This window comes from Pipistrellus kuhlii, unplaced genomic scaffold (assembly GCF_014108245.1).
Source record: "Pipistrellus kuhlii isolate mPipKuh1 unplaced genomic scaffold, mPipKuh1.p scaffold_m20_p_4, whole genome shotgun sequence".
Classification (NCBI taxonomy): Eukaryota; Metazoa; Chordata; class Mammalia; order Chiroptera; family Vespertilionidae; genus Pipistrellus; species Pipistrellus kuhlii.
This window is the reverse complement of record NW_023425540.1, coordinates 91123211-91141730: the sequence shown is the minus strand read 5'-3', so window position 1 is coordinate 91141730 and position 18520 is coordinate 91123211. Positions and strand designations below refer to the sequence as shown.

At 62.3% G+C, this 18520-nt stretch overlaps 1 protein-coding gene across 3 annotated transcripts in view; it reads right to left on the bottom strand.

The window, feature by feature from the left end:
* PKD1 (polycystin 1, transient receptor potential channel interacting) overlaps window positions 1-18520 on the bottom strand; it is a 47115-nt gene that overhangs the window by 18044 nt on the left and 10551 nt on the right. For all 3 annotated transcript variants that reach the window (XM_045571440.1, XM_045571439.1, XM_036409124.2), the window contains exons 2-19: window positions 14425-14496; window positions 14233-14304; window positions 13331-13500; window positions 12417-13088; window positions 12112-12295; window positions 11116-11336; window positions 10720-10835; window positions 9963-10089; window positions 9511-9752; window positions 8190-8945; window positions 7275-7406; window positions 6944-7119; window positions 6563-6696; window positions 2187-5803; window positions 1832-1981; window positions 747-890; window positions 341-620; window positions 44-257 (exon numbers count right to left, since the gene is read on the bottom strand). In XM_045571440.1, the coding sequence (XP_045427396.1) occupies window positions 44-257; window positions 341-620; window positions 747-890; window positions 1832-1981; window positions 2187-5803; window positions 6563-6696; window positions 6944-7119; window positions 7275-7406; window positions 8190-8945; window positions 9511-9752; window positions 9963-10089; window positions 10720-10835; window positions 11116-11336; window positions 12112-12295; window positions 12417-13088; window positions 13331-13500; window positions 14233-14304; window positions 14425-14496 (7479 nt within the window). The remainder of the gene's footprint in view (window positions 1-43; window positions 258-340; window positions 621-746; window positions 891-1831; window positions 1982-2186; window positions 5804-6562; window positions 6697-6943; window positions 7120-7274; window positions 7407-8189; window positions 8946-9510; window positions 9753-9962; window positions 10090-10719; window positions 10836-11115; window positions 11337-12111; window positions 12296-12416; window positions 13089-13330; window positions 13501-14232; window positions 14305-14424; window positions 14497-18520) is intronic.

The window sequence follows — 18520 nt, the reverse complement described above, 5'->3', positions numbered from 1 at the left end:
TGCTCCCATCCCCGAGGCCCTGCTCCCAGGGGCCCTTGCTCACCTGTTGAGGGCGACCACGGCAGCACCCAGCTGGTCCTGCACCACCACGGCCAGGCCCACCTCAAAGTGGGGTGCAAAACCGGGTGGCAGGACAGCCCCGTAGGTGGAGAGACTGCCCTTGTACACACAGAACTCCTCACAGTGGCCCTGGCGACAGCGCTGCAGCTGCAGGGCGTACACCAGGGGGGCACCCGCATCCTCCGCATCCCGCCAGCCTGCGGGCACAAGTCACCTCAGCCGCTCCACGCAGGCCCCGTGGGCGTCACGCGGCCTCCCGCCTCCCACCCGGCGCACTCACCCGTGCACTCGAAGTGCACCTTGGTGGTGAGCGCGCACACGGCGTCCAGCGGGAAGAGGCGGCAGGCCCCCCCCAGCGGAGGGCGGTTGGCGGCGAGGCGGATGGAAGCGCAGCCCTCCTCCTCGCCGGAGCGGCCCAGCACCGTGAGCGTGAACGTGTAGCCCTCGCCGTCCCGCAGCACGCCGCGCCGCACCACCAGCCGCATGCCCGTGCTGCCCGTGGAGGTGCTCGCCTCGTCCAGCACCAGCGTCTGGTTGCTGAAGGTGCGAGCGGCCCAGAGCTGTGGGGGCAGATGGGCACTCAGGGGCGGGACTGGGGCTGCTGAGCCCTCGAGGCTGGGACACGTCCCCACCTAAGCCCGACTCTACACCCAGCCCTGCCCCCACCCCGGGCCCACCCAGCTCACCCCTCGCTTGGAGCCCTCGCTGCAGTTGTCACAGTGGCCCTCCAAGTACACGTAGGAGCTGCGGCTCACGGCATACACGCCCTGCGCCTTGCAGGACACGCACTCCAAGGACACGATGGGCACCCGGCCACTGCGGATCAGCACCTGGAGACGGGGCGGGATTACAGGAGGCCAGGCCCTGAGGTGAGGCCTCTGCTTCTGAGCCAGAAGCTGCCCAGGTCGGTGGGTGTGGGCCCAGGAGAAGGGCCGCTTCCTCTGCACGTGCCGTTGCCCCAGACGGGGAGCTCCCTCTAGGCCCCAAGTCCGAGTTCCCAAAGGACAGTGAGCTGGGCCCTCACCCCGGACATTCATCGGGTTTTGGATCTTCCCATTTGGGGGCAGGGATCATCCAAAGGGGCAGAGACCACACTGCAGCCTCCAGTGCCTATCCTGGGCCTGTCCCACAGGTGGCGCCTGGTGAGTGCCCATAGGAACGCACACAGGAAGGACAGCTGGTCTACAGCCCCTGTGGAGGGGCCTGCTGTCCTGGGGGGCGGGTCCCTCAGACAGCCCAGCTGTGCTGGACCCTGCGCGGGCTCCTACCTGCCCAGACACCCCCAAGCAGGCCATCGGGAGAGGCCTGGCATTGGGGACAGACACCTAACCCAGGCACCGCAAAGCCTGGCACACTGGCTCCCACCAGCAGGCCCTGCCCTGCAGCAGCGGGAGCGGCTGACATGGGTCACTGCACAGGGTCCTGACGGCCCGGCCAGTCCGGGGGAGGGAGCAGAGCAACGCCCACGGAGGGAAGAGCAGGCCTCCCTGTTCGGAAACCAGGACAGCCGCGCTGAGGAGAGTGTGTTTCCTCACTGGGACAGTTTATTTTTCACCAATCACAGGAGCTGCCTGGCTCCCCTAAGGCTCGGGAGGAGATGCTGCTGAAGCAGAGCGTGTTGTTAGACATCTGTATCGAAAGTAGTGACTCAGAGGACAGCCAGCCTCTGGAAGTTCTCAAACACAGAAAACCTTGGAAGGGCGCTTGGTGCTCTCTGCAGGAGGCAGCCCTCCCCCACCCCCAATGCAGGCCAAGGGCAGGTGGCACCCACCGTCTGGTTGGTGGCCTCCTCCTTCCGGCCAGCCTTCCACACCGTCAGGCTGAAGGTGTACTCCACGCCAGCCTGCAGCCGCTCCCGAGGGATGGTGACAATGCCGTTTCCGCGGGGCCCGAAGTTCAGCACACACCCGCCAGTCTCGCTCTGCGGCCAAGAACAGGGGCGGTGAGACCTGGCCCCCTCAAAGCAGAGCCTGACCCGGAGGACAGCAGGGGCCCCTCCCCATGCTGGGACCAAGCCCACCAGGACCCTGCCAGCAGATGAACCCTCTCCCGAGCTGGGCTCGGTGGTGCACACCCGAGGGGACCGGAAGGCGCCCTTCCTCCGCCCTGCCTGCCCAGAGCCTGACCTGCGTGGAGGCCACGCAGGCCCAGTGGAAGCTGAGGGGGGTCTGGTCGCCGTCCTCCAGGTTGGGGTCGTAGGACTTGCTCCCATCCAGCACGAGGTCCTGCACGTCTGACCACACTCGGTAGGAGCCGCCCTCCACAATGGGCACCAGGCGCTCGGGGGCTACTGTCACGTTGGCCTGGATGCTCTGCGACAGGGGCGTGTCCCCAAACGACACCACGAACACGAAGCAGTAGTGGCCCACGGGCAGCACCAGGCGGGGCACCACCAGCTGGGGCCGGCTCACGTCCACGCCGGGCAGGGCCACGCGGGCCGTGCGCCCCGGCCGCTGGCAGCTGGCGGCGCGGTACACCTCCCAGCGGTACTCCGTCTGGTAGCTGACACAGCCGCGCAGGTCAATGTGGGCCTCCAGGTAGTTGCGCTGGGAGCGCCGCATCAGCACCTGAGGGGGCAGGGCCACGTCCACCTTGGGCTCCCTGCAGGCCAGCACGTGGACAGTCACCGTGGCCTGTGCCACGAAGAAGCTCACCAGGTTGGAGGCATTCACCTCCACGTGGTAGTCCCCGGACTGCAGGTAGGAGTGGTCCGCCCAGGGATCCTCCGTGTCCTCCGCCGGGGCCCCGTCCCCGAAGTCCCAGCGGTAGGCCACGCGCCGGGGGCTGGGGCTCGTGGCGGCCTCGAACCGGGCCGAGCGGTTGGTGAAGCAGCGGCTGCTGCGCAGCGCCACGTGCTGGATGACGTCCTGGACCTCGACCACGAGGGTCTGGTTGACGCCGCCCAGCTCGTTGAAGGCCCGCACGTGGATCTCCAGCAGCCCCGCGGCCACGGGGGTGTAGGCGACCTCGCGGCCCGACAGGATGACCAGCGAGTCCCCCTGCACCTTCTGGAGGGAGAAGTACCAGGCGTAGGCCACGCGGGAGCCCCGCTGCACCCGGGCCGTGAAGTTCCTCTCGGTGCCGGTGGCGATGCCCGCTTCGCAGCAGTTGGGCACCTGCAGCCCGCCCACGGCCTCCAGGACCAGGATGCGGGTCTGCGCCTGCGCCCGGCTCACGTGGTTCTCGGCCTGGACGCTCACCGTGTAGTCCCCGACCCGGGGGAAGCTGCGGGAAAAGCGAGGCCCGGGGAGCGCCTCGGGGCCAGCCCCCGCAACCTGCAAGTGGAGGCTGACGGCCGAGCCCGAGGCTAGCAGGACCTGGAAGTGGACCGGCTGCCCCGGCTCCACCACCTTGCTGCTGGCCCACAGCACCAGCCCCACAACAGGCTCCTCCACCACGAGGCTGTGTGTGGCGGAGACCCAGCTGACCGCGTTGGAGGCGTTGAGCTGCACAGAGAAGGTGCCGGCTTCAGGGAAGACCACGGTGACGTGCTGGCCGTGTCTGCTACCGCCTGGCACAGCCCAGCACCAGCTGACGTTGGTGCCAGAAGCCAACTGCCCCCAGAAGGGCACAGTGGAGCCAGTCGTCACAAAGCTTCCGTCCGGCTCGCTGGCCCTGATGCTGAGGCCACTCACAGGCACTTGCACGGCCAACTCAATGGTGGTGTTGGCCGAGCCCAGCGGGTTCTTGGCCGTGACGGTGACCAGGTATAGGCCGGGAGTGGGGAAGGTGTGGGTCGTGGATGGCTCTGGGGTCTCCCAGCTCAGTCCTTCCTCCAGGGACCAGGTGTAAATGACATCACTGCCACCAGCCAGTTCGGCGCAGAAGGTGACACTCACGTTGACAGGGGCCGGGCTCGGGGAGGCAGCCACAGACAGCCACCCTACAGGCTCCACAAACTCCACGGTGCGGTTGGTCGAGGCGCTGCCCAGCATGTTTGTGGCCCGCAGCTGGACGTGGTAGGTGCCAGCCTCGAGCACAGTGAGTGAGAAGGTTTTGCCGCTGCCCACCAGGGCTGTGCCGCCGTCCCGCTGGGCAGTCCAGCCGTAGGAGATGTTGGTGCCGTCCCTGACCACGGCCTGTAGCTGAAGGGTGCTGTTGGTGGGGAAGCAGCAGCCACCGCCGCCGCCAGCCACCTGCAGCCCTTCGATGCGCTGCAGGACGTAGACGAAGATGCTGTCTTGGGCAGCGCCCACCTCGTTCTCAGCGGTGACGATGATGTTGAAGGTGCCCACAGAGCGAAAGGTGTAGGAGATGGTGGGGCCCCCGGGAATGGGTGTGCAGCGGTCACAGAGCACCCAAGAGTAGCGCACGTCACTGCCTGCCTCCAGCGAGGTGCTGAAGCTCACGCTGCCGTTCAGGGGCACCACCGTGCGGCTGGCATTGACACTGAGCCCCTGCACGCGCCGCTGTACCGAGACGTTCAGCTGGGCCTCCCCGCGGCTCACCTCGTTCCAGCCGGCCACCCTGATGGTGAAGTGGCCTGTGCTGGTGTAGACGTGAGTGACCGAAGGGCCCTCCAGCCGGGCGCCGTCCCCAAGCTCCCACAGGTAGGTGACAGGGCGCCCGTGGCCCACGGTGGAGAACAGGTAAGGCTGCTGCAGCTCCAGCGCCCGGGACCCGTTGACCCTGATGCCCGTGAGCGCCACGGGCTCCTGCGCCTCCACGAGCGCGGAGTCGTTGGCAGCCGAGATGTTGTTGGACACAGTGACCGTCACCAGGTAGGAGCCGGCATCCCAGTAGGTGAACGTGGCCTCGGGGGCCCCGACGCAGGGTGCATCCTCCGTGCCGAAGTCCCAGGTGTAGCGGTAGGGGAACGGGGGCCAGGCGAGGGCCACCAGCGGGGCCTTGTCCCCAAGCCGCACAAACTGCCGCTCGGGCAGCAGGGTGACGTTGCCCACCTCGGGCTCCACGCACACGCTGGTGAAGTAATGCGCCTTGTTCACGTGGCTGGACAGGATGAGCACCAGGGGGAACGTGCCACTCCGAGTGAAGTTGTGCGTCACAGTCGGGTCCCCCCAGATGGTCGTGTTGGAGGAGCCATCCCCAAAGGTCCAGTCGAAGACATAGTGGGCAGGGTTCCCCGTGACGTGGGCCGTGAGCCGGGCCTGCGGCTGCACCGGTATGCAGGCCACAGGGTCGATCCACAGCACTTCCAGGACAAAGACCCGCACGGGCAGGCTCTGGGCCAGGTGGCCGGCGGGGCTGGACACGCCCACGGCCACTGTGTAGTTCCGAGCCTGCAAGTACACATGCTCCACCGCGGCCTCCGGGCCGGTGAGCACCGTGCCATCCCCCATGTCAAAAGTCCACGTGACGTTGTCGCCCGACTCCAGGGCGGCGCTGACCACCACCGGCGCGCCCTGCTCCACAGCTGAGCTGAGGCTCACGCTCAGGCCACGGAGCTCCTCAAAGACGCGGACGTCAGTGCATGCCGCCGTGCTGCTCACTGTGTTGTTGGCCTCCACGCAGACGTGGTACGTGCCCCTCGAGGTGTACGTGTGGTTGACCATTGGCTGGTGATGTGCCATGGTTGGGGAGCCATCCCCAAAGTCCCACGTGTACAGGATGCTCCCAGGTGAGGGCAGTGGGTGTGGGGAGAAGGTGATGGGCCGGCCAGCCACCAGGACAGGGCTGCCCACAGCCAAGGCCACGACAGGCAGAAGGGCACGCACACTCACAGGCACCAGCTGCGTCAAGTTCTCAAAGGCGTTGGACACGAGCAGGGTCAAATTGTACTCACCTGGGGGACAGGCCCGGAGTGGGAATGGCACTGTGGCCACTCTGTCGCCTGTTAGCACAACCCCTCCCCAACCCCGAGGGCTGCTGTGCCCCGGAACCTCTTAGAAGGTGTGAATAGGGTGCCATCAACACAGAGCAAGACACAGCGCTACAGCAGAGCTTGAATGAGGAACAGACTGTCTCTAAAGAAGACTTCACTGAGGTAAGAGAGTGAACCAGCCGAAACCGGTTTGGCTCAGTGGTAGAGCGTCGGTCTGCGGACTGACGGGTCCCGGGTTCGATTCCGGTCAAGGGCATGTACATTGGTTGCGGGCACATCCCTGGTAGGGGGTGTGCAAGAGGCAGCTGGTTGATGTTACTCTCTCATTGACGTTTCTAGCTCTCTATATCTCTCCCTTCCTCTCTGTAAAAAATCAATAAAATATATTTTTTTAAAAAAAGAGAGAGAGAGCGAGCCAGTGCAAAGCAAGGACTGTGGGAACCCTGCTATTTACTCTGCGTTGTGTATGAGGATCTGGAATTTGGAAAGTAACTAAACAGTAACCCTCTACCCCTTCTCTACCAAAGAAGGCTCAGGGAAGGACATAGGAAGATCTAGTCTCCTTTCAGCAAATTCAATTCACGGGGTTCAGTGACCTAGTCCACCCCTCACCCCCAGGCACCCCTTTTTCACCCTAGGAAGGCCCTGGGCCATCACCCCAAGCTACCAGTGAAGCAGGGCTTGCCCAGTGGGGCCAGCAGGGCTGTGGGCCCGCCTCACCTGGAACGGTGTAGGTGTGAGTGGTGTTGTGCTCCACTAGCACCTGGGCCACCGTGGGGTCGGGGACCTGGAAGGACTCGTCGTATGGAGGCTTGAACTGGCCGATCACCTGCTCCCCATCCCCGAAGGTCCACCTGCCGGGGCAGCAGGCAGGCAGTGAGCATCTGGGACAATGAGTGGGACAGGCTGGCCGCTCCCATAGGCGGCATCCTTGCTGGCTACAGTCACTGTTCTTGTAGCTTCGTTCAGGGTACCACCCAGCCCTGCTGCAGCCCCTGCCCCCTCCTAGATCCTACGTACCCATCACCTCCGGACAGGTGAGGGGACTGGGGAAGGGGAGCTGAGAGAACCTGCCACCCCTGCTGGGCCCAGTGCACTCACAGAAAGGCCACCTCCACGGCCGAGTCCACTAGCACTTCAGCCGACAGCAGCAACGTGGCATTGGGGGTCAGCACAGGGGGCACTGCCGACACCCGCAGGCCCCGCATCTTATGCATCCGCTCCACGGTGACGTTGTAGTTCACAGTGACATTGCTCACGTGGTTGGTGGCTGTGAGCTGTGGAGACGGGTGATAGTGTTCAGGGAGCCAGCAGAACTCTGCACTCACCCCCGGCTCCCCCAGGGGGGTCAGGAGCAGCGCGGAGCAGAAACAGAGGCAAGGGCGAGCGCTAGTCGTCCGCCCGCCCGCAGCTTTCCGGCGCCTTCACGCACCGAGAGCTTGAAGACCGCAGCGCTCTGGTAGATGACGTTGAAGACCACGTTGTGAAAAGTCAGCGACTGCTTGTCATCGATGGTCCAGCGGAAGACCACGTCCGAGCCGGCCTCCACCACCGGGCTGTACCTCTGAGGAAAGGGCACAGCGTCAGCCCACGGTGACCAACTCTGCCCCCAGCCCACGTCTACCGTCCCGATACACTCCCTGTGGGGCTTCCTGGGGCAGGACCTGAAGACACAGTGGGGGAGGAGGGCTCAGGGCTCACCCTCGACTAAGGAGCCACATGGTCTGGGGCTGAGCTTGGGTTTAGTCACTCCTTGACCTCTCTGCACCTCAGTTCCCCACCTGCCATCCCTGAACCTGCACAGCCCTCCAGGGCTCCTGCTCCAGCCCCCTGGTTGGACAGCACAGTGCCATTTGGGAAGGCACGTGAGTCTCAATGCGTCTCATGCCTGTTTACCCGCGTCACCTGACAGACAGGTGTGACTGGGCAGGCTGGGGGACAACTATACAGGACAGGACTGTCAGAAACCGCCCTTCCCAAGCTCTGTGCAGAGGGAAGAGCTGGTGGCTGCCTTGTTCAGGTGGCACCCCAGGCCCAGGGACAGCCCCTTCCCAGAGGCGCTGACGTGGCCAGGTGGCGTCAGACCCTTCTCAGAGAGTGCTTGGGGCCTGAAAACACACCCAGGGTTAATGAGGTCAGAAGTGTGAAACATGAGGGTGGAAAACGCGTTTTTAGAGCCCCCGCTGCAGCAGCACAGAGAAGTGACTTCTCAATCATTTAGGAAAAATGGCCACCTGACAGGACCTGCCCGTTAGCCAGCCAAGCTCTTCCATCATCGGCGAGAGGCCACTCTTTGCCCGGGCACCTTATCTCAGGGAGGTCGTACAGACCTGCTGGCAACACTCACCACCAGGACGCCCTGCAGCACGCGGGCCTCGGGGCTGGGCACGGCTCGGAGGCCGCAGATGGGCTCCTCCACCTTCACCCGCAGGCTGAGGTTGGCACGGCTGGCGCTGTTCTCCACCACAACCTCCACTGCATGCTCGCCCTCACTGAGTCTCGGCAGTGCCAACACCGAGAACAGGGTGTTGTTGGCCTCATGGGCACAGCTTGGCACCAGGGCGGCCACTGAGTCCGGGCAGGTGGCCTCGAAGGGCGCACTGATGTTGCCCCCGGGCCAGCGCACCGTGGCGGTGGCATTGGCGCCCGAGTCCACCTGGAGCACCAAGGCCGAGCCATTGGTGGACACATAGAGGAGCCCGTCATGGGGGGCGGGGTGGGCCACCCGGAGCCCGGCCACTGAGGAGAGCACGTCGAAGCTGCAGGATAGGTTCCGCCTGGACACGCTGTTGCCCACTGAGGCCCGGACCTCATAGCGTCCCGGCCGCCTCAGCCCCGGGTTAGGCGTGAGGCCCAGCAGGGGGGTGAGCCGTTCCGTGGCAGTGAGCAGCCGCAGGGCACAGGCCTGGCCAGCCTGGCTGGCCTCTAGCTGGGTAGGCAGGCAGCCCAGCCAGGCCGAGGCATTGGTAGACAAGTAAGGAACCTCGGGGCCAGGCTGGCTGAGTGCTGGGGTACAGCGCAGGAAGGCGCCCGGGCCGGCATCATGCTGGAAGCCTATGAGGTCACCAGGGAGCAGGGGGCCATCCTGGCCACGGAAGGCGACCTACAGGAGAGGGAGGTGGGCTATGTCAGGGCCTCACAGCGGGCCATGGTCAGGGCCTGCGGAGAACACTGGGCCAGGGCTCCAACGGGGAGGTAGGGCCTTCGCAGGTAACCTGGAGTCACTCCTCCCCATGGATCCCAACACCCATCAGTCACTCACACTCTCCCAGACTTCATAGGGCCCCAGGCACTCGTGGTGGGGACAGAGGGACGGCCTCAGACAAACAGAACATGCACAAGGCAAGACCGAGAGTGCAGGCAGAGTGGGGCTTCCCAGACGGGGAGGGACCTCTGAGGGACACTGCAGCCAAGACCTGAAGAAGGGGAGGAAAAGGCCAAGCCAAGAGGTTTGGAGTCCCCTTAGAGGGCACAGAGGGTAACGGTCCTGGGCGGGAGCTCCTTGTGCTGGGAGATGAACAAGGGCTCTGACAAGCCGGGGGTGGGCAGGGGGGTGGGCAGGGGGCCCATGGACTCTGGAAGAATCTGCATATTGTCTATGTTTAATGGGGAGACCAGACCCAGGTGGCTGAGGGGAGGCAGATGGCACCCAGGCCAGGGACACACACCGAGTACTGGGCAGGGGGCCCCGCGGGCACAGAGAAGAGGAACTCCCTCCACAGTGTGTAGGAGGCCCCTGGGAGCCCGGGCCCTGCCGTGGACCCGTTGGCCTGAGGGTAGCAGGGGGTGTCCAGTGGCAGGCAGATGTTGGCTCTGGGGCACCAGACACCTTCTGGTGTACAGTCAGGAGCCAGCTCAGTCCTGTTCTCCGGGGACCTTCCCTCAGGCTCGCTGTTGTTTGCTGGGCCCCCTGTGAGGAGAGGAAGGTGTCACAGGTCCTGCTTTACGGGCAAGCCCTACCTAATCTGTCCTTGGGACCCCAGCACGAGTGGTCCCTGTGGACACCATTCTGTCCACCTTGAGGCTGGAGACCAGTCCAGTGGTCAAGAGATCAACAGACATGACAACGCACAGAGGCTACCCAAGCCCCCCAACTCCCACCACCAGGACAGGGTCCCACCTGCTCCTCCCATGGGCCGGTACACCTGCAGCCTCAGCTGGGCAGGCCGGCCGAGCTCTTGGGTTCCAAACTCGGCAGCGGTGAGGAAGGCTTCACGGCTCGGGCCCAGGCCAGGGAACACCATCACCTGGTGAAGTGGAAAGGGATAAGGAGGAGCCACGACACGGGCATTATGAGGGCCCCACATGCGTTGCTCGGGAGGAAAAGTGGGCCTCATAAGCACCTGTGAGAGCAGGACCCACCGTGGTGGGTTTTTAATCCACAGACACAGAGAGAAAAGGCACAGGAGCTCAGAACTCTCCTGGACACCAGGCCAGGGGCTTCTCCTCCCTGCTCAGCAGCGGGTTTTCTAAACCAGCGGTCGCCAACTGACGGTCCATGAGGTCCGAAGGGTTGGCGACCTCGGTTCTAAACCATCTATACTGGGCACATAGGAAATTAAAAAGGACCCTTAAAAAGCAGCTTGGCCGAAACCGGTTTGGCTCAGTGGATAGAGCATTGGTCTGCGGACTGAAAGGTCCCAGGTTCAATTCCGGTCAAGGGCATGTACATTGGTTGTGGGCACATCCCTGGTGGCGGGTGTGCAAGAGGCAGCTGATCAATGACTCTCTCTCGATGTTTCTTATCCTTCTCTCTTCCTTTCTGTAAAAAATCAATAAATTAAAAACAAACAAACAAACAAAAAAAAAACAGCTTGTTTTTAAAGACACACAATGAGGGTGATCTGTGTCCGGGAGCAGGATCTTGGCTGGCCTACCTCGATGGGCTCCCGGGGGGCAGAGAGGGCCTCTTGCTGTGCCAGGGCGCTCAGTGGTCCCTGCAGGTCTCCGCTGGGCGCTCCTAGGAGGAAGTTCTCCGCATCCCACACGGGGCCTGGGGTGGCAAATGTGCAATGAAGTACTGGTCCAGGCCAAAGAGGAGAGTGAAAGGGGCCAGGGCAGGATTGAGCCACCTGGCAGCAGCACCCCTCCCCGACCCAGCTTCCTCTATCTTTGTTTCCTCCAGTGCACATCCAGCCCAGGACGACAGCAGGTGCTCAGCAAACACCTAATGAACACTGACTGGCTAAGAAAGGAGCTGGGGGCGGTGGGGGGGGGGCATTGTCCTGGCCCAGGGCAGAAGGCACTCCCAACCCCCTAGCAGCCCAGCACACCTCCAGGCCGCAGCTCACAGACGTAGCTGTGCGGTGCTGAGCACAGGTCTGTGTTGCACTGCCCAGCGGGCCCAAGCCGCACACAGCGCTCTGCAGTAGCGGGATGGGGCTCCCCAGGCAGCCAGTTCTGGCAGCTCTCGAGGCTGAAGGCTTCGCCCTGAGACAGCGGGCCCGCCTCAGCGCTCTCCACAGCCGAGAAGCCGATCCACACGTCCAGGCCCCTGCAGAGGATGGGGAGGGCGGGGACTCAGGGGGATTCCCAAGACAAGTGCCACTCCGTTCATCCTCTCTAGGGGCAGGCTTCTCATAGCAGCCCCTCAGGTGGGCCTGCCCTACTATCCAGATGGGAAACCGAGGGTCAGACCTGGAGGGCAAGGCCCTTAGTAATTCCCATCCAGCCGCCCTCACCATGGGGCTAAGGGCCCAGCCAAAGGAGTTTGCCTCAACCAGACCAGCACTATGTCCTGTGGGGAAGCTCAGGGTACGGCATTTGGGGACCATGACACCCACATATCAGTTTCCAAAGGATATTTATTCTCCATAGCTCTGTCAAGGTAGGAAGACTCTCTTAGAGGAAAGAATTATAGACACATAACTAGGGATGGACACAGAAACAGACAGAGGGATAGGGACAGGCACAAGGACAAGCAGAGGGACAGGGATAGACACAGAGAGAGAAATGAGGAGCTGTGGTCAGAGCCAGGGACTGGAGCTAAACATATTAACCAATGATCTTGGGCATGGTTCTGACCACTCTGGCCCTCAACTGATTTCCCCTTCTGTACACTGAGAATGTCCAGGACGTGATTTCACTGTCTTAATTAGGCTCTTCCCTCAGGGAACCCAGGAGGTGGGGATCTGGCCCCAGTGCCAGCCTTGGCTGGTACTGAGCCTCTCCAGCCACTCCCACCTGTCCTCCTGTCTCAGGCTCTGTCCCCACCAGTGTTCAGCCTCGCCACCTCAACCTCCTAGCCTCTCAGGGCTGGGTTCAGGTACCTGGTGACCCGGGAAACCAGGAAGTGCTGGACGGCAGGACTGTCCACCATGGCCAGGGCGGCCCCAGCCCAGGCCTGGCACTGCTCCTGTGCCTGCAGCCAGGCTGCCTTCTCTGCTACCAGGCGATAGCAGTGTCCGTTACCAGGGAAGATCTCAGTGTCAGATGGACAGAGCGGATGCACCACTGAGGGCCGGCAGGGAGAGAGATAGGACATTAATGAGTGCCCACCTGGGCCTCCGCCCCCCCACCCCTGAACTTGGGGTGAGAAACAGGAGTGGTGAGCCGGGCCCAGGGCGGCACCCACCTTGGACTGGCTCCTCGCCCAGGGCCATGATGCTGTAGGTAGCTTCAAGGCCTGAGCCCCCACGATTTCGGATGCTGAGCTCAAGGGTCTCATCAGTGTGCACCGAGGCCGGACACACGAGCTCTAGGGCAGCGGGAGCCGCCTCCACCTGCACCTCTGTCCTCAGTTGGGCTGAGCCAGCCCCCAGGGCCAGCGCTGCTGTCACGTGATAGCGCCCAGGCAGCACATAGTGGTGAACGCTGGCCGGACCAGCAACGTCCACCTCAGGGGAGCCGTCACCAAAGTCCCAGTGGGTGGAGCTGACGGGCAGCAAGGCAGTGACGTGGAAGGCTGCTGGCTGGCCAGAGGCCAGGGGTCCTTGGGGCCCCACCAAGGCAGCCCCTGGGGAGGCAGGGAAGACATTCTGGAGGATGGTGGGGCCCCCGCAGGCAGGGGCAGGGGGCTGTGGGGAGCTGGAGCAGAAGGGCAGGCAGGCGGAGGAGGTGTTGGGGGGTTGGGCAGCCCCGCACAGGCAGTGGCCCTGCTCTGAGAGGGCCGCAAGGTCCTGGCCGGCGGAGAAGCAGAAGGCACTGCAGGCCTCGGGCACCCGTGGACCCTCCTGAGCAACCGAGAAGGCCGCCAGCACCACGGCCCCCGCGCTGTTGTTGGGGAGGCAGGCAACATACTTCTCACCTGCAAGGGGCAGATGGCTGCCTCAGCCCCCACTCCAAATCCCAGATCACCCCGCCCACCCCGTGCTGGTCTTCCCGCATCCTGCCCACGCCCTGCTCCCGAGGGCCTTCCTGACCGGGTTAGTCTGTCTCAGCCCTGCTCCCCAGGTCCCCATCTACCATCTAGGCTGGAGACCGAGCACTGCGGAGACAGGCTTGGAAGGGCTGTACCACAGAAACGAAGCTGGCCCTGCCCACACTCACCACAGCCACTGTCAGACAAGGGGGCTCGAAGGAGGGGTAGGCCAGCCAGGGGGCCAGGCCCCGCACAAGTGGCTGCCTCTGGCTGCACCACATGAACCTGCTGCTCCTCTACCCAGCGCGGCAGCCAAGCTAGGCCACAGTCACACTCCAACGGGTTCCCACTCAGGTTTCTGTGGGAGGAGCAGGGCCAGGCACTCAGTGTGGTGGGGCAGGTATAGCCTGGCCTTGAGGGAGAGTCTAGGCTGTCCTTATCTCAGGGAGGTCAGCCCCCAACCCCCAACCAGTGAACAAACGGCCTCTCAGAGTCTGGTCTCAAACTAGGAAGCAAGTATGAAGGCCAGGTCAGGAGGGCAGGGTTGTTGCTGGGGGGCCATGGGCCAAGCCACTGACACCCATCAAAAACAATACAACTTAGCCCTAGCCGGTTTGGCTCAGTGGATAGAGTGTTGGCCTTCGGACTGAAGGGACCCAGGTTCAATTTCGGTCAAGGGCATGTACCTGGATTGCAGGCTTGATCCAAGCTCATGCAGGAGGCAATCAATCAGTTTCTTTCTCTTTTTCCCCCTCCCCTCCTCCCCACTTCCACTCTCTCTAAAAAAATCAATGGAAAAATACCCTTGGGTGAAAACTAACAAAAAAATAAATAGAAAATAAAAACAATGCAACTTAGCCCAGCTGGTGTTGCTCAGTGGGTTGAGCGTCAGTCAACCTATGAACCAGGAGGTCACAGTTCAATTCCCAGTAAGAGCACATGCCTGTGTTACAAGCTCGATCCCCAGTGGGGGAGCATGCAGGAGGCAGCCAATCAATGATTCTCTCTCATCACTGGTGCTTCTATCTCTCCCTCCCTCTCCTTTCCTCTCTGTAATCAATAGAAATATATATATTAAAATGCAACTTACATTTCACTTAAATTAAATAAATTAGCAAACGTTCCTTCTTCTAATGTAGAAATCTTGTTGTTGCTTATGTCCCTGAAAGAAAGAGGGGATTCGGCAGGTTCTGAGGGATGCCCCCATAACCACAGTGGTGACAAGTTGCCACCACCTGCCCACCCTAGGGACCTCCACAGCTGAGCCAAAGCGGATACTCACAACTCTGTCAGCGCGGAGAGATTCGCCAGGAGCTCAACATCCAGCGCCCGGAGCAGGTTGTGGGAGACATCTCTAGGAAACAAAGCGGCCACAGGTCAGCACTGGATCCCGGGGCAGGACACAAGGCCATCCTGGAAGCTCCCCGGTACCCCACTCCCAAGCGCCCTATCCCGAGGGCCAGAATGGAGAATCGGAATGAACTCTCAGCTGGGGAAACCAAGGCAGGAGAGGCCTGGGGCCCCTCAAGCTCCACCCAGGCCCTGCCCCCTCTCCTGCAGATCCAAAGACCTGCCCAGTCCCCTTCCCGTTGGCCCAGCAAGGCCATCCCACACCATGGAGGGCAGGCTCCACCCCGCTCCACACAGGAGCCAGCTGCTGCCACTGGGGAGGCCTCTGAAGGTCCCTGAGACACAGGGGGGCACAAAGTCCAGATGAAGAGGGGTAGGGCTCTAGTGGATGACCTAGCACCACAGTGACGGTAACAGCCCCTATTAAACCTCAAGGTTAACATCACTTCAATAACATGAACCCACACAGTCAAGATAACACAGATTCAATGACAAGCATAACTGGGCAAGAACCACCAAGAAAAGGTGAAACATGAGTTGACCCTATGTTAAATTATGCTACCTATGTAGGAATGGATGAACTGACAGATGAGAGCAAGGGAATCTCCTGAAACAGACTGTGACCCCACAAGAATCTGTGCAAAGAAAGACGAGACTGACACAAGGACTTAGCCAATGATCCCACTTTCCCTCCCAGCCCAGAGGGGGAGATCATAGTCGCTCTGCCCATCTATCTCCTGGGACGGGAACTCATGGACCACTTAGACACCCCCAGTCACCTAACCACCCTATCCTCCTCATCCTCTCCCCAGGCTCCCACAGGTCTGTGTACCCCAGACCATGGTCTCTAAAAGGACCTCCTACCCATAAGCCTCTGCCCTCCGATGTCTCAGAACGCCTCTCACCAACCCTGTCTTCCATCAGTGACCACACAGCCAAGCAGAGACTGGGGTCCATCAATGCCTCCTCCAGGCCTGCCAACCCAGCTCCTACAACACACAGCCTCCCCGATCCTACCCCCACCCCTGGCCCTGGCCCCGCCACCACGGCCCTCCTGCCCAAGCTCTCACGCAGCCTGGGGGGGAGAGTGTCCTGAAGCCCAGCTCCTATCAGTCACCCTCCGGCTCTGCTTTCTCCAACCTGCTCTGAGCACCACGGGAGCTCAGTAAGAACAGGCTGGTGTGAAACAAGGTCCTCCTGGAGGCGAGTACCAGCCCAGGCCTCTGGGCCTCCACACACACAGGCCCCAAGGTCATGGGGGTGAGGGGAAGACAAGGTCCCAGGGCTTGGCAGACTAGGATGCCTGGCACAGCCTACCTGCTCAGCTCCCCACAACCAGGACCCCCTCTGGAACCAGTCTCAGGAGTAACCCCCACCCAGCCTCTGACCACTGCTCCTCCCTGGAGACCTGCTGGCCACACGGGAGCTCATGGCAACCAATGTTTGAATGCTGGCCACCTACCAAAGACAGGCTCTGAAGGCTGGGTCTCAGCCAGGCTACTCCCACTATCCTAGCTCCCAACATAGCCAGGGGGCTACCTAGGAGGTCTGGGGGGCACTACTGGCCTTTGAGTGACCAATGTAGGGAGCTTGGCCCAATCCCCCTGTGGCTTCCACTAAGGGGGTGAGGGAATTTGAACTGTAGATGCAGTCAGCTAACATTGGGTGCCTGTCTGTCTCTCTGCAAAGTGCAGCAGCCATCATCCAGGGTCTGGATGAGCAGGCAGCACATGGACCTGAAGAGCCCCACTGCATGGCCTCAGCCTGCCGGGGGTGGGCAGCAGGCCAGCGCAGCCTCAGTCAGAGGGTACAGGCAGCAAGTGAGCAAGGACACGGTCCTCCAGAGAGCAAGAGGGGCTGTGAGAGAAACTCCAAACACGGTCACAGGGGCCAGGCTGGCAGAAAGGCAGGCAGGTCCTCCCGGCGGTAAAGCCTCTGCAAAACTGGACTGGGTCCCTCAGGGCGGGGGCGGGGCTCCTGCGGGACCAGACCGAGCGGGGCTTCCGCCAGGAGGACCCACAGCGGCCCCACCACTGCTCTGACCGAGTGGCCCAACCAGGCAGGATGCCAGCACACCTAGCTTGGCAAGGCTCTCCTCCAGCAAGAAGGTCGACTAGCAGTGCAGGTGCCAGCTCATGCAGTCATGCCACCAGCACCCTGAGAGCCTGACTGCTCTGGGAACCAGTGTAGCCACACACAAGACACAGGGGAGATTTAGTTTGAGAGCCCTGAGCCCATCAGCGGTGTGGCTTGGTGCCTCCTCAGCACACAAAGGCGCGAGAAACACAGGTGCAGGCAGGTACCCTAGATTTTCCACTCTCGTTCTGCTCTTGAAGTAGGAGAAACAGGATGTGGAAGCTTCAGTGCAGAGTGGACTGGCTGCCCGAGGGGGCCTGGAACGGGGGCTGGCAGGGCCAGGAGAGGGGCCTTCACGGGGGAGCAGATGGCAAGAGGGTGGGCAAGGATAGTCAGAAGCCACTCCAGCCAGGGGTTCAGGACTCAGGCCTCCTCCACTCCACTGTGGCCTCAGGGTCAGACCCTCCCCTGCCTCTGAGCTCGGTGCCCACCGCTCTCACCAAGACCTGAGATTCTCCATCGGGAAGGGGAGTGTGTGCTCGCACATGCAGGTCTGTGGACAGGGACCCATGCCCAGAGTGTGAGTCCCAAGAACTCCAGGGGCAGAAGCCTTTGTGGGCTAGGGGACATGGAGATGGGGCCTCCGGCAGGGTCACCTCTGCTCTCCCATCTGATCCCAGCTTCCCTCTTCCCTCTGACATGGGGTGGGAGGAGGCCTTTTCCTTTCAGACTGGCAGCTGCCATCAGGTAAGCAGAGGTACATGCACAAAAGTGGGTCTGGGCCCTCCCCAGTTTGGCTCAGTGGATAGAATGTCAGCCTGAAGACTGAAGGGTCCCAGTTCATTCCGGTCAAGGGCACATGCCCTGGTTGTGGGCTTGATCCCCAGTTCGGGCCGTGCAGGAGGCAGCCAATCAATGATTCTCTCTCATCATTAATGTTTCTACCTCTCTTCTTCTCCCTTCCTCTCTGAAGTCAATAAAAATACATGTATTTTAAAAGTGGGTCTGGGAGACGTGGAGGGGCATGTACTTCCTTCCCGGGGGCACAGAGGGCAGCACTACCCATTTGTGCTCAGTGGACGCCGGGAAGGGTGGGAGCAGAGAAAACACTGGAGCGGAGGTCGCTGGAGGGCCCTGGGCAGGGCCACCAAAAGGAGAATCGCTGGAAGGGGGCGCGGGTAGAGTCCTCACCCAGCCCCACAGCCCCGAGGCCCGAACAGCCACTTCCCACATCTCCGTCTGCTTTTGCCATCACTGTTCTGGGGGAACGCCAAGGCGCCGGGCCAGCCCCATCCCCTCTCCAGCCCCTCAGCTTCCTCTGCACCCCCAGGTGATGTCATCGCAATCTGACTCCGTCCCACACTCAGTGCCCCACGGCCCTGAGAAAGCGGGGGAAACACAGACACAGCAGGCCACGGAGCTGCCTACAGGAGCCCACACAGTGGGCAGAGACGGCAGAGCCAGACCCGTGGAGGAGAGCCAGACCCTGAGAGACGCTAGGCCAAGCAGGCCCACCCTCTGCGCTCGCTGGACCATCCCAGGTCCCTGCAAACCCCAAGCCAGCAGCCTCCAGGGATGCCAAGGCTGGAGAGATCAGGCCAGCTTGGGGAGAAGGGGGTGACCTGGGAACAGGCACACGCCCACAACAGCACAGGACATGTGTCACCTCCCCAGGCACAGGGCTGGGAGGGGCCCCCACTTCCTGCGCACTGAACACGAACCCCACAGAGATGGGGACTCTCACTCCCAGCCCATTCCTTCTGCTGTCCCCTCTCCTCTCCGAGACAGGCACGTGTGATGGAGAAGAAGGGAAGATCCCTGGTGTTCCTCATGCATCCTGGCCCTCCTTCTCTTCCCCCAACAGGGCCCCAGCGGTCACTGGGAGGCCCAGTCTGTCCCAGCACGGAGCTGGTCCCAACTCCCCCTGCCTTCTAAATCAGACCTTCTCAAGG